Genomic DNA, 13421 nt, shown 5'->3' with positions numbered 1-13421 from the left:
GCATATTCTGGAAACTGTAAGTAAGCAGTTTGACACTATACATGGTTAACGCATTTAAACCTCAAAACAGGGCTGGGGATGTAGCTCAGTAGCAAAGCACTTGCCTAGCATGGGTGAGACCCTAGATTTGATCCCCAGCACTGCAAACAAAACAAAACAGGAAAAAAGCCCCAAGCCCTCAAAACAATTTTGTGGGGAGGTATTATTATCTGTATTTTACAGATGAAGAATCAGGCTGAAGATCTTCTTGTGTAATGACCTTACTAAATCTGTGATTCTAAATATAACTCAGAGGAAGGGCTCTGGGATGGAATGAACATCACTTTTTCGATTTTTTATTGCTATCAATGAATATATATTAATCATCCACAAGATTCTTGGCATTTCAGCACAGGATAGGATAGGACAGTTACTGCACTCATGGAATTCACAATCAAGGACAAGGCAAATAAACACTGATAATGTGGTTATAAAACCTAAATTGTCCATAATCAACCAATTGAAAACCTTTCTAGAATGTAAAATAATTGATACCTTCATATCCATTTGATACAGGTTCTTCTCTTTAAAATCTCCTGGGTTTGGGCTGGGGTGGTGGATCAGCAGTAGAACCCTTACCTAGCACATGCGAGGTCCTGGGTTCGATCCTCAGCACCACATAAAAATAAATAAATAAAATAAAGGTATTGTGTCCAAGTACAACTAAAAATAAATATTTAAAAAAATATTGCTTAGTTGTAGATGAACACAATATCTTTATTTACTTATTTTCATGTGGTGCTTAGGATCAAACCCAGTGCCTCACATGTGTGAGGCAAATGCTCCACCACTGAGCTACAGCCCCAGCCCTAAAAAATAAATATTTAAAAAAATATATCCTGGGTTGTCTGAAGTGGGGTTAAGCTCTCAGATATAAGGAAAGTAAAAGGTGAAATAATACAGAAACAGAAAACTAATGAAATTTCCCAATAATTTTGCCCTAAAGGCATTTATTTTTTTTTCAGTTCTCGGCGGACACAACATCTTTGTTTGTATGTGGTGCTGAGGATCGAACCCGGGCCGCATGCATGCCAGGCGAGCGCACTACCACTTGAGCCACATCCCCAGCCCAAGCTAAAGATAATTATTAAGGCCAGTAAAGTTTCTTGAACTGCTTTGCTTTCCTACAAACAAAATTCTTTTCCTGATTTTCTTTGATTATAGGTAGCTTTTAAACTTTAGTTCAGTTTTTTTTTTTTTTTGGGTAGCAGTGTGAGGGCATGGGCAGAAAGGAAGAGATTTCTTGTGCTTTAGAATGAACAACTTTTTTTTTTTTGAGAGGCACACCACCAATACCTTAATTTTTAAATTTGTTCTAATTAGTTATACATGACAATAGAATGCATTTTGATACATCATACATAAATGGAGTATAACTTGTCATTCTTATGGTTGTACATGATGTAGAGTTACATCAGTTGTGTAATCATATATGCACATAGGGTAATAATGTCCTAATTCATTCTATTATCATTCCTATTCCCATACCTCCTCCCCTCTGTCTAATCCAAAGTACCTCTACTCTTCCCTATCCCCTATTCCCCTTATTATGAATTAGCATCTGCATATCAGAGAAAACATTGGGTCTTTGGTTCTTTGGAATTGGCTTATTTCACTTAACACGATATTCTCCAGTTTCATCCATTTATCATAGAATGAACAGCTTTTCACCATGCCTTAGTTGGGTCTCAACACTTTGGAAGCCCTTCAAAGAAAGAGACAAGTTTATTCTGTGGTAGCCTTGGTGACGTTAATCTGGAGCAAAAGAAATTATATTGTGCCTTTCAGTTTCCTGAAAGGTAATCAACAAACTTGAAGAGTAGCCTCTACTGCCATTATAATCTGTATTTCAAAGATATATTGCATTTTAGTTTCAATGAAGCTAATGAAAGATAAACTTTATATTTTAAACTTTCAAGATATACTTTGTCCTATTTCCTAAGGGGTTTTTTTTTTTAAAGAGAGAGAGAGAGAGAGAGAGAGAGAGAGAGAGAGAGAGAGAGAGAGAGAGAATTTTTTAATATTTATTTTTTAGTTCTCGGCGGACACAACATCTTTGTTGGTATGTGGTGCTGAGGATCGAACCCGGGCCGCACGCATGCCAGGCGAGCGCGCTACCGCTTGAGCCACATCCCCAGCCCGGGTTTTTTTTTTTTTGCTACTACATTTTTGGGGAGTGTAACTCAGAAAAATGGTCATCAATCTGCTAACTAGTTTTTCCAAGTGTTCAATTGCTAGAAAAATATTAATCTGTCTTAGTTTATTTTACAACAGCATATTCCTATTTTCTGTGAAATGTGTTTATATTAAACAGTAAAAATTTCATAATTTTAAGTCCTGAAGCAAAAATCAATAATGCAAATAGAAAAGACAGTGGAAAGAATCTGACACAACTTTCCTATGTACATAATATGAATACACCACAGTGAATCCCACCATCATATATATTCACAAGACTGGAACCCTAATTAGGATAAGATATAGTCCATGCATGTATAATTTTATCAAAATTGATTCTATTTCATGTATAACTAAAAATAACCAAAAAAAGAAAAGATTAAAAATAAAACATCTGGGGTTAGTATTATTTTTGTTATTCCTGTTTAGTGAATAAAGCCAGGCTGCTTAACTAAATCTTCAATTTAATCATACAAATCAAACTAATTAAAAAATCAATAATGCAATAATTTCCACAATACAGAGTCTTGGAGAAGAATTTAAGAAATTTTATATTTTTAAGTGAAAATAAAGCTGTTGCACCACTTTGATGTTTTATTAGTGGCTTTGCTTTATTGAAGAGAATATGGAATACATTAGGGATAAATTTTCCTATTGAAGAAGATTAGATATAATTAATTCTGTTTTCACACTGGAATATCCCAATGTAAATTTTCAACAGGATTTTTGTAGAAAGAAGCACAGGAATTCCAACTAGGAGGTAAACAGGCACACATTTGGGAACTAGATTGATCATTATTATCCTACACATGTTTTTATTTCATTTGCCGCACTGGGGATTGAACTCAGGGCTTCACACATGTTAGGGATGCCACAGCCTGGCTGAGCACAATTCATGAGCCACTTGTCAAGCAGAATGAACACACGCCATACCACACAGAACTCTTCAGGAATTCCCTCAGAGCCCAATTGCCACCATTGGCTCTCCAGGCCAGCCTCTCAACCACTCTTGAGGCCGATTGGTTGGGTTGTGTGGGGGGAGCCAAAAGAGTCCCCCAATGAGCAGCTCCCTGGTCTGAAAGGGCTGGGAAACAGCCCAATGAGCATCACTGCAGAGGAGCCAATCAGCTGGAAGTTTGCTGGGGCCATAGTGAGCCAATCAGCTGGAAGTTTGCTGGGGCCGCTGGACTGTGGCTCTCAACAAGGGAAGAGTCTTACCACTGAGGTACATCCCGAGCCCTATCCCATACAGATCTTTAAGAAACAAAATGAAGGTAGTGAATGGCCTTAATTGCCACAGAAAAGTTACTACTTGTTTCCCTAGTTGAATATGATCAATAATCAGCCTGAAGGGAAATATTTTGCTTTCCAAACACCCATCCTGTTGTTTGTTTCATAATGGTACTTAGGAGGGTATTACCAGAGCATTTTTTTAAAATTATGAAATTCACAACTTAATTTATTCATTAAATAATTACTGACTGCTTAATCTGTGTCAGTCCCTAAAGGATGAAATGCTACGGAAATAATAAATCGACAATGCAAATGTTAATATTATTCACCTTTCAAGATACAGCTCAAATGGCAATATTCAGTTGGTTATTCCCTTCTCTGTGCTTCTATACCTTGTACAAATTTTTCAATGCTTGTGTGCCTATCTACTGAGCGCTCTGAAAAGGTAGAGACCCCTGGCTTTCCTTTTTTTTTTTTTGTATTCCATAGAGCCTTGCATATGCTACAGATCAAACAGGTGGTCGATAAATGTCGAAATGAAGAATTTAGCATTAGATTAAGACAGTACCTGTCCAAACGCTAGATTCCTTCCTTAAAAATAGTAACTGTAATTTACTGTTATCCTAAAACTTGTATTATCATGAGTTGATGAATTTTATTTATTCAGATTATATTTCATGGTGGTTCATCAAGATGGTGTATCAGGCTAGTACAGAGTAGAATTCAAACTTGCAAAAGAAAGGAAACCCATATAGTCACTAATGGTTTTTATGCCGTACTAGCTTATACTGAATTTCGACGAATGCGAGTAGCACCCTTTCCGCTCCCCACTGCTAGTGGCAGCCTTACCTGATCTTTCCCTTTCCTTTTCCCACCCTTTTGCCCTCCGGAAAGAGCTTCAAGAACTTCGCAGTCTTCCTCCGCCCCTTTGCGGAAAGAGCCGAAGGCTGAATAGGGTACCGAAGCGCAGTCGCGTAGAGCTCGGGGCCTTCCGGAAACCCTCGGACTGCACTCGGAAGAGGAGGGCGCCTCTGACTTCAGAGCTTCGCCCCCGCGCTGTGCCCTCTGTCGGTGGCGTGGGGCAGCTGTAGCAGCCGTGGCGGCAGGAGGCGGTAGCCGCGTCGACGTCGACCAAGACTGGAGCGACGTTTAAAGAAGCAGCAGAATCGTCCGGGAGTCCGGCTTCTTGTTGTTGGAGGACTCCCACCCTTCCGCGGCTGAGGAGCAGCGGCGGCGCCAGGAAGCAGGTGAGGACCCGGCCCCAATCCGGGAGGGGGCGAAGGAGCGTGCCTGCCTCCTCGGTCCCTGGGCCGCGCCTGCGTTTGCTTTCGCCTCACTTGAACCAGGAAGCGGCGGAGTCTTAGGCTCAGCTCCTCCGGCTCTTTCTTTGTGTGGGTCGGGGAGCGAAGGAGGGGAAGAATCCGGAGGGCCGCGGCGTGGTCCCTTTCGCCGTCAGAGGCTGAAGGGTTGCCGGTGCCCTGGGTAGGCCCCGGGGCGTGGGGACCCCACCATAGAAACCCACTTGGCATTACCTCGCCCCGCTGCCTTCCTTTCTGGGCCTCTTTTTCTCCGCCCAGTCCCTGGTTTGATTTGGAGCTTTCCTGCCTGGCCCATCCTCCCCTTCCGTCCCCTTCCTGGGGCATAACAATGCCGCCTGCTTAGCCTCGCCCCCCCCACCCCAACACCGCACCCTACTGTTCGCCACCTTCTACTTTCCTCGGCACCCCTTACTCCTCCCGCCCTCACTCCACTGTTTGTACCTCCATCTATCTGTATTTGCAAGGAGCTGGGTTTCCACGTGAAATGGGGTTAAAAAACCTCAGTTGCAGCTGGTAGGGTGCAAATGGAGAAGAGGGAGGTGGAGGAAAGGAGATGGGGGTTCAGCTGCTGCAGGGAGCCGCGTGTCGGTTTGTTTCACTCTCTCGCGGATGGCTTTTCTCTCTTTTCCGCTTTAACCAGCCCCACTGAACCTGCCCTCGATCAAGGATTTGTCACACAATGATGTGAAATGGCTTTTCCACAGTCAGGTTGCCAATCTTGGGAGAGGAAGGGTGCAGACCAACTTGTGTTGACCTGGGCCCACCCTGACGGGCAGGAAAGGACCATAAGTCAAATGAAACCAAGTCCCAGTGTCACCTAGACACAAACATTTGACGCATTCCCACATGGGGAAAATTATTTGCAAACAAATTATTTGCAAACAAAAATCGTGGGAGTGTAGTCAGACAACTCATCTCTCCACTTAAAAGTGACTTCTGACGAAATCCCCATATTTCGGGAGCCCTGGTTGTTGGCACTCCAAAGGTCACCCTTTCTGATGAATGCCTTTGGTAACCTAGAATTCCTTGGTACTGTTAACCAGGCAACACCTAACAGATGATGTTTTATATCCTTGATTTTTAGGCTTTTTGTTTGTTTGTTCTTAAGCTATAATTTTGAAATATGAATTTGAGATGTTCTGCCTTTCAAGTGTGTTAACTGTGATAGTGATACTCTGGGTAACTTCAAAGGGAAAGAATATTAACAATAAAAATATATCTTTACTAAAGGTATTTATCAATAATGGCTGATATCCACATACACACACATACACACACACACCGTGTATGTATGTGTGTGTTGGGAATTTTTTTATTTTTTACAACTTTGGCATCATTGTAACTGGAGATGTCTTTTGTTAAGTGCAAAAAAAATAAAGGTGCTTTGGAGGTGGTACACAGCAGTGTGATTTAATGGCATGCCCCACACTCTAAAGTAATGTCTCCTCTGTTCCAATAAGTTAATGTTTTCTTTTTTGGTGATGCTGGGGATTGAACTCAGTGCCTCACACTTGCTAGGCAAGCACTTTACCACTGAGCCACATCCCCAGCCCCCAATGTTTTCATTTTTGCTAACTCATTTGGCAAGAAAAAGTTTTCATACCAGTGCAGGATTTTTTTTCCCCCCCAGAGTACTGGGGATTGGAACCAGGGGCAATCTATCACTGAGCCACATTCCCAGCCATTAATTAATTAATTAATTAATTAATTAATTATTTTGACAGGGTCTTGCAGAGTTGCTGAGGGTCTTATTAAATTACTAAGGCTGGCCTTGAACTTGCCATCCTCCTGTATCAACACCCTGAGTTATTGGGATTACAGGTGTGCACCACTGTGCCTGGCCAGTGAACATAATATGTTTATTTATTTTTGCAAGTACAGGGCCTTGTGCATGCTAGGCAAGCACTCTACCACTGAGCTGCACCCTTAGCATGTTTTCTTTTCTTTTATTTTGAGACTGGGTCTTGCTAAATTGCTCAGGCTGGCCTTAAACTTGCAATCCTCCTGCCTCAGCCGTAGCTGGGATTACAGGCGTGTGCACTCACTTCTTAACCAACAAATTGAAATGTTTCAGTTTTTCATACAAATAAGCATTAAGAAATGGTATGCTTTCCTTTTACATTATCTTTTTTTTTTCATGATAGCATTTGTTAATGGGCTTCACTGAGCACTCTGTTTTTTTTCTTTCTTTCTTTTTTTTTTTGGTACCAGGGATTGAACTCAGGGGGACTTGACCAGTGAGTCACATCCTAAACCCATTTTTGTATTTTACTAAGAGACAGGATCTCACTGAGTTGCTAAGCGCCTGGCTTTTGCTAAGGCTAGGTTTGAACTCACAATCCTCCTATCTCAGCCTTCAGAGCCTCTGGGATTATGGGCATGCTCCACCCCTGTGGAGACAATCTGTTTTTAACATTCCACTTCTGGAGATTGTAAAGTAGAGGTGAGGTGGATGGGCAAGGGGATGAAAAAAGAGAAAGGGACAAAAAAGTATTTAATAGTTCATCAAGATGAGGCACCCCAATTTAAATAAGAACAAAAAAGTAATTGAGTTGTGAGATAATAATTGTCAGCCTTTGTAGTGTCCTTGGCTGTGGAGAGTAGCTTTTTAATATAATCCTAAAAACAGTTAAAATTTAGATGAGTAACGGATGTGATTCTGCAATCTGTATACGGGGTAAAAATGGGAGTTCATAACCCACTTGAATCAAATGTATGAAATATGATATATCAAGAACTATGTAATGTTTTGAACAACTAATAATAAAAATTTAAAAAAAAATTTAGGAAGAGTATGTATTTCAGACTCAGTTTTGAATACTGACATTTAAGTCATTCATTACAGATGAAGTAACTATTATGCATTAATGGTGAGGATTTTCCTGAAAACAATTTTTTAAAAATATTTATTTTTTAGTTGTAAATAAAATAAAATACCTTTATTTTACCTTTTATTTACAACTAAAAGGTGAACAAACGCTCCACCTAAGCCAAAACCCAGCCCCTCCTTAAAACAATTTTAAAACAGCCAAATTAACCCTTGCCTGGTACGGTGGCTCACACCTGGAACCCCAGCACTTGCAAGGCTGAGGCAGGATTACATGTTCTAGGTGAACCTTCATGACTTAGCGACACCATCTCAAAATTTAATTAAAATGGTGAGGTGGGGGGCTGGGGTTGTGGCAAGAGTGCTCGCCTAGCACATGCAAGGCCCTGGGTTCAATCCTCAGCACCACATAAAAATAAATAAATAAAGATATTATGTCCAACTACAACTAAAAATTAAACATTAAAAAAAAGGTGAGGTGGAGGCTGGGGATATCTGTTGCCCAGTGGTAGAGATCCTCTGGCTTAAATCCCCGGTACTCTTAACAAACAAACAAAAGCAAAAAAAATAACCCTCTTAGCTCTTCTTGAGGAGGAAACCCCAAATTGGGACTAAGTAAATGAATTCTAATCTTTAAAAAACTCCTAGTGGAGATGCATGTATCAGATTCAAAGGAAGGTGACTATGGAGATTACTGTTCTAATCTGTCTAGCAATTTAAAACTTGCTTGACTCTTTTCAGGGAGAAGTCATGAGATTTGATACATCGTCCAAATGCCGGTCTGTATGAACAGTTTCTGAAAAAGCCAAAAAGTTATGTCAAACTTCTGTTAAAACTTGATAAACTATTTATCGATTCCATGGCTTAAATATTGAATGATGAAGTACTTTTGTTTTTTTTTTCTCCCTAATCCTTCCTTGTCCCCTCCCCCTCCCTTTCTCTTATAGGCATGGAGAGTAGAAAACTGATTTCTGCTACAGACATTCAGTACTCTGGCAGTCTGCTGAACTCCTTGAATGAGCAACGAGGCCATGGACTCTTTTGTGATGTTACTGTTATTGTGGAAGACCGAAAATTCCGGGCCCACAGGAATATTCTTTCAGCTTCTAGTACATACTTCCATCAGCTCTTCTCAGTTGCTGGGCAAGTTGTTGAACTGAGCTTTATAAGAGCAGAGATCTTTGCAGAAATCCTCAATTATATCTATAGTTCTAAAATTGTCCGTGTTAGAGCAGATTTACTTGATGAGTTAATTAAATCAGGGCAGTTATTAGGAGTGAAATTTATAGCAGAGCTTGGTGTCCCATTATCACAGGTTAAAAGCATCTCGGGTACACCTCAGGATGGTAGTGCTGAAACCTTGCCTCCTGATTCTAGTGACAAAAACCTTGTAATACAAAAATCAAAAGATGAAACCCAAGATAATGGGGCGACTATAATGCCTATCATAACAGAGTCATTTTCATTATCTGCTGAAGATTATGAAACGAAAAAGATCATTGTTACTGATTCTGATGATGATGATGATGATGATGATGTCATTTTCTGCTCTGAGATTTTGCCTGCAAAGGAGACTTTGCCAAATAACAATGCAGTGACACAGGTCCAGCCTAACACAGGCCCTGTTGCTATTTCAGATGTTGCACCTTGTGCTAGCAATAACTCTCCCCCTTTAACAAATATCACACCTACTCAGAAACTTCCTATTCCTGTGAATCAGGCAACTCTGAGCCAGACACAAGGAAGTGAACAATTGCTGGTATCTTCGGCTCCAACACATCTGACTCCCAATATTATTTTGTTAAATCAGGCACCACTTACTACACCACCAAATGTCAGTTCTTCACTTCCAAATCATATGTCTTCTTCAATCAATTTACTTATGCAGAATCAGCAGACACCAAATAGTGCTGTTTTAACAGGAAACAAAGCCAGTGAAGAGGAGGAGGAGGAAATTATAGATGATGATGATGACACTATTAGCTCCAGTCCAGACTCCGCAGTCAGTAATACATCTTTGGTCCCACAGGCTGATACGTCCCAAAATACGACTTTTGATGGATCATTGATACAGAAGATGCAGATTCCTACACTTCTGCAAGAACCACTTTCCAATTCTTTAAAAATTTCAGATATAATTACTAGAAACACTAATGATCCAGGTTTAGGATCAAAACACCTAATGGAGGGTCAGAAGATCATTACTTTAGACACAGCTACTGAAATTGAAGGCTTGTCGACTGGTTGCAAGGTTTATGCGAATATCGGTGAAGATACTTATGACATAGTGATCCCTGTCAAAGATGACCCTGATGAAGGGGAAGCCAGACTTGAGAATGAAATACCAAAAACGTCTGGCAATGAGTCAGCAAGCAAACGCATGAAAGTAAAACATGATGATCACTATGAGTTAATAGTAGATGGAAGGGTCTATTATATCTGCATTGTATGCAAAAGGTCATATGTCTGTCTGACAAGCTTGCGGAGACATTTTAACATTCATTCTTGGGAGAAGAAGTATCCATGCCGTTACTGCGAGAAGGTATTTCCTCTTGCAGAATATCGTACAAAGCATGAAATTCATCACACAGGGGAGCGAAGGTATCAATGTTTGGCATGTGGCAAATCTTTCATCAACTATCAATTTATGTCTTCACATATGAAGTCGGTTCATAGTCAAGATCCTTCTGGGGACTCGAAGCTTTACCGTTTACATCCATGCAAATCTTTACAGATCAGACAATATGCATACCTTTCTGATAGGTCAAGCACTGTGCCTGTAATGAAGGATGATGGTATTGGGTATAAGGTTGATGCTGGAAAGGAACCTCCAGTAGGGACCACATCTACTCAGAACAAGCCAATGACCTGGGAAGATATCTTTATTCAGCAGGAAAATGATTCAATTTTTAAACAGAATGTAACAGATGGCAGTACCGAGTTTGAGTTTATAATACCAGAATCTTACTGAACTCCTTCGAAATATCAGGAAGTTTCGGTTTGGGTTAAGGGGCAGGGATTTCAGAAGACCTGTAAAACCAATTAAGGTGAAAATAAGTTAATTTGATCTGCCATATCATCTGAAAGTAGTCTAGTTGGATTATTGTTGATGGTTTTTAGAAGCAAATTTTTCTTAAAGTTTCAGTAGAGATTGAGAATTTACCCTCTCAGTATGTTTATATAGTTAGCTTTCAGCTCATTTAAAAGAGGCAAGAATGAAAAAGCATGGAGGGATAGTTTTCTGACTAGAATTTGAAGCAGTCTGAATGTTTTTTGAAAATAACTGGAGTTACTAGCATACCCTAGTACATCATACAACCTTCCCCTTCCATGTTAGCACTTTACTGCTGAATTCTCGGTTTTCTTACATTGAGACTATAAATGTGTGTTGTCTTGTATATGACATAAAAAACTTATGAAACTGGTCTAGAATATTTCATAACAAATCTCCACTTGATTGTGTATTCTGCTAGTCCAAATGGATAGCAATCTCCTGCCTCCCCTCATGAAAATAGCCATGCAGATGAGTCTTGTATGAAGAATGACTTAGTTTTTAGTTAATTAGAATTAATCCTTGCCTTTATTGCCATTGTCTGTGAAAGATTTTGGTGGCTAGGCCATACTCTATACCTTTGCAATGTGATCTGTGTAGGCAGAAAAACTAGTGGAAAAACAAATCTTCATAATGCAGACAGGAGATACACAAATTCTGTCACACTTTTTTTAATTCTTTGCTCTTACATAAGAATGGAATCAAGTGGAGATTTCCTTTTTGTTCGTTATGGTTAATATTCCCATAAAATGTTAGAAATTTTGAATCTAAAAGCCACCAAATTAATTTTTATACATAATCTAATTATGTATAAATCTTTGTAAGTGGTAGATTTCATAGATGAGACTCATGTATTTTGGGTGGAGGCTATTGGCATATATTTTTAAATATTCATATTTCTTAGATCCTCTATAGGAAGTTTTCATTTGAAATAGTTGAAGCTGTGATCTAGTATGTTCCTTTCAGCAAGATCTTACTTTTACCCCTTCTAAAGTAAGTGCCATTCCATCTGCAAATTACCACAATATAGCAATCAGAAACTACATGTGGAATGGTATATAGGCTTGTCAATTCCCATTAATCTTGACAACAATAAATACCAGCTTTCTTCCTTTTAAAATGACATATTTAAACAGTTAGAAAGTAAAGTTAAAACTTAAGTGCTAGTAATAAAAGGAAGTGGGTTGGCACAAATATATAGCCTAGCATTTATAACAATTAACTTGTTGAACTGTAAATGTTTTTTTTTTTTTGCAAAGGAAAAAATAATAGATACTGAAAAAGATTGTTGTGCATAGTTATTAGTCATTCATAAACTTGCTTAAGTATTTCTTAGTTCAACATAGATATTTTCTTTCTCCTTACCATGTATTTTAAAAAAATAGTCTATTTCTTAACTTTGAACTTAAAGCTTTAATCATAACTTCTCATATGTACATCATTCAGTGTATCTTAAGTTGGTAGCTGAGGGTATTTGGCATCAGTATTTGCAATAATACAAGGAAAAGGAAGAATTATCCTTTGTTTACCAAGTGGTGGAGTGATGTGCATTTATCTGTTTTCTGTTCTGTGAGTCTAGGCCTTCAAACCACTTTATCAACTAAACCTAGAAAATTTGAAATCATCTTATAACTTAAGACTCTGATCTCTGAAATCACCATATCTGTTTCTTTTCTGTGTAGATATAACATTACTCTCTGATTATAAAGTGTTCTCAGTGGAAATTTGAGTTTCATTAATGTTATTTCAGCAGTTAGTCATAATTACTTATGCCATTGTAAATGATACTGATGCCAGCAGAGCTTCCAGGTCTTTTGGACTCAACTGTAGATAAATTAGTTTGTCATAATAAAACTTGGTCATTTCTACAAGCCTATTATGACAAGCCAGGAATTAATTCTATAATTGAAAACTATCAGTTCTGAGTAATATTGGTATAATTATTTGCTGCTGCTGTGCTAATTCTGAATATGAAAATTTAAAAATCTGTCATACTTAAAGGTATCTTCCGGAGTTTTTTGGGAGGTGGAAAACTGGAAAATTAAATTTCAATTTTGCCAGAAAACTCTTACTTGCATGTGTCTCAGGATCTTCAGTTTTTCTAGTTTCCTTCTTCAAAGTTCAAGAGTTCATGTAGAATACTCCTTTTGGACAAAAACTCTTCACTCCCAGCCTTTACTGTATTGGAAATTTGTAGCAAGCTGCTGTTTAAAACTTACTATGGGGTTTTTCTATTTTATACTTAGCTTTACAGCTATTGAACTTCCTTTATTCTTTCAGGCGGGCTTCAAATTTGTTCTAATGTGAAATTACCTGTAAATATTCTGGACAGTAACTATTCAAAGTAGAAATTTGTTACTCAAATGCTCAGACTAAGCAGAGATTTTAAAATGCTATAACAGTCTTGCAGGATTAAATATTTTAATTGATTATTATCATCTGGGTGGTAATTATCCCCTATGTACAACTACTACGAGGGAATAATGCCACATTTTTTCCACTGTACTAAGAAGATAAAACAATCGGTAAACATTGATCAAGGTATTTTGTATCGTCAAGGCATGCATATTCTAAGTCATTAAGTGCTAATTCAGCATCACTGGCTTCTTCACCTTTGTCAGTCATATGAAAACCTGTTCATTTCCCCTAATACTGTAATGTTCATACTTGTACAATCCTCCGTGTCATGACTTTAAGTTCTACTTTTCATTAACCATCATCTGATATTAGTTCATAGAGCTTCTTATGGCAAAATAAAATGTTTTAATTCTAA

At 38.7% G+C, this 13421-nt stretch overlaps 2 protein-coding genes across 6 annotated transcripts in view; one reads left to right on the top strand and one right to left on the bottom strand.

Annotated features, from left to right (window-relative positions):
• The window catches only part of LOC120889651 (uncharacterized), a 20471-nt gene extending 15326 nt beyond the window's left edge, over positions 1–5145 (bottom strand). For all 4 annotated transcript variants that reach the window (XM_078034323.1, XM_078034322.1, XM_078034321.1 and 1 more), the window contains exon 1: positions 4300–5145. In XM_078034323.1, coding sequence (XP_077890449.1) covers positions 4488–5093 — 606 coding nt within the window. In that variant the 5' untranslated portion in view covers positions 5094–5145 and the 3' untranslated portion in view covers positions 4300–4487. The remainder of the gene's footprint in view (positions 1–4299) is intronic.
• Positions 4558–13421, top strand: Zbtb33 (zinc finger and BTB domain containing 33). 2 transcript variants are annotated; one of them, XM_040284929.2, is made up of 3 exons: positions 4559–4697; positions 8338–8375; positions 8544–13421. In XM_040284929.2, exon 3 carries the CDS (start codon positions 8546–8548, stop codon positions 10565–10567), a length of 2022 nt encoding a protein of 673 aa, XP_040140863.1. In that variant the 5' UTR covers positions 4559–4697; positions 8338–8375; positions 8544–8545; the 3' UTR covers positions 10568–13421. The 2 variants fall into 2 exon arrangements, with proteins under 2 accessions (XP_005319418.1, XP_040140863.1); XM_005319361.5 differs by lacking the exon at positions 8338–8375 and having other exon boundaries at positions 4558–4697.

The sequence above is a fragment of the Ictidomys tridecemlineatus genome, chromosome X (genome assembly GCF_052094955.1).
Source record: "Ictidomys tridecemlineatus isolate mIctTri1 chromosome X, mIctTri1.hap1, whole genome shotgun sequence".
Lineage (NCBI taxonomy): Eukaryota > Metazoa > Chordata > Mammalia > Rodentia > Sciuridae > Ictidomys > Ictidomys tridecemlineatus.
Note: the sequence above shows the minus strand (reverse complement) of the source record. Positions and strands in the feature narration are given on the sequence as shown.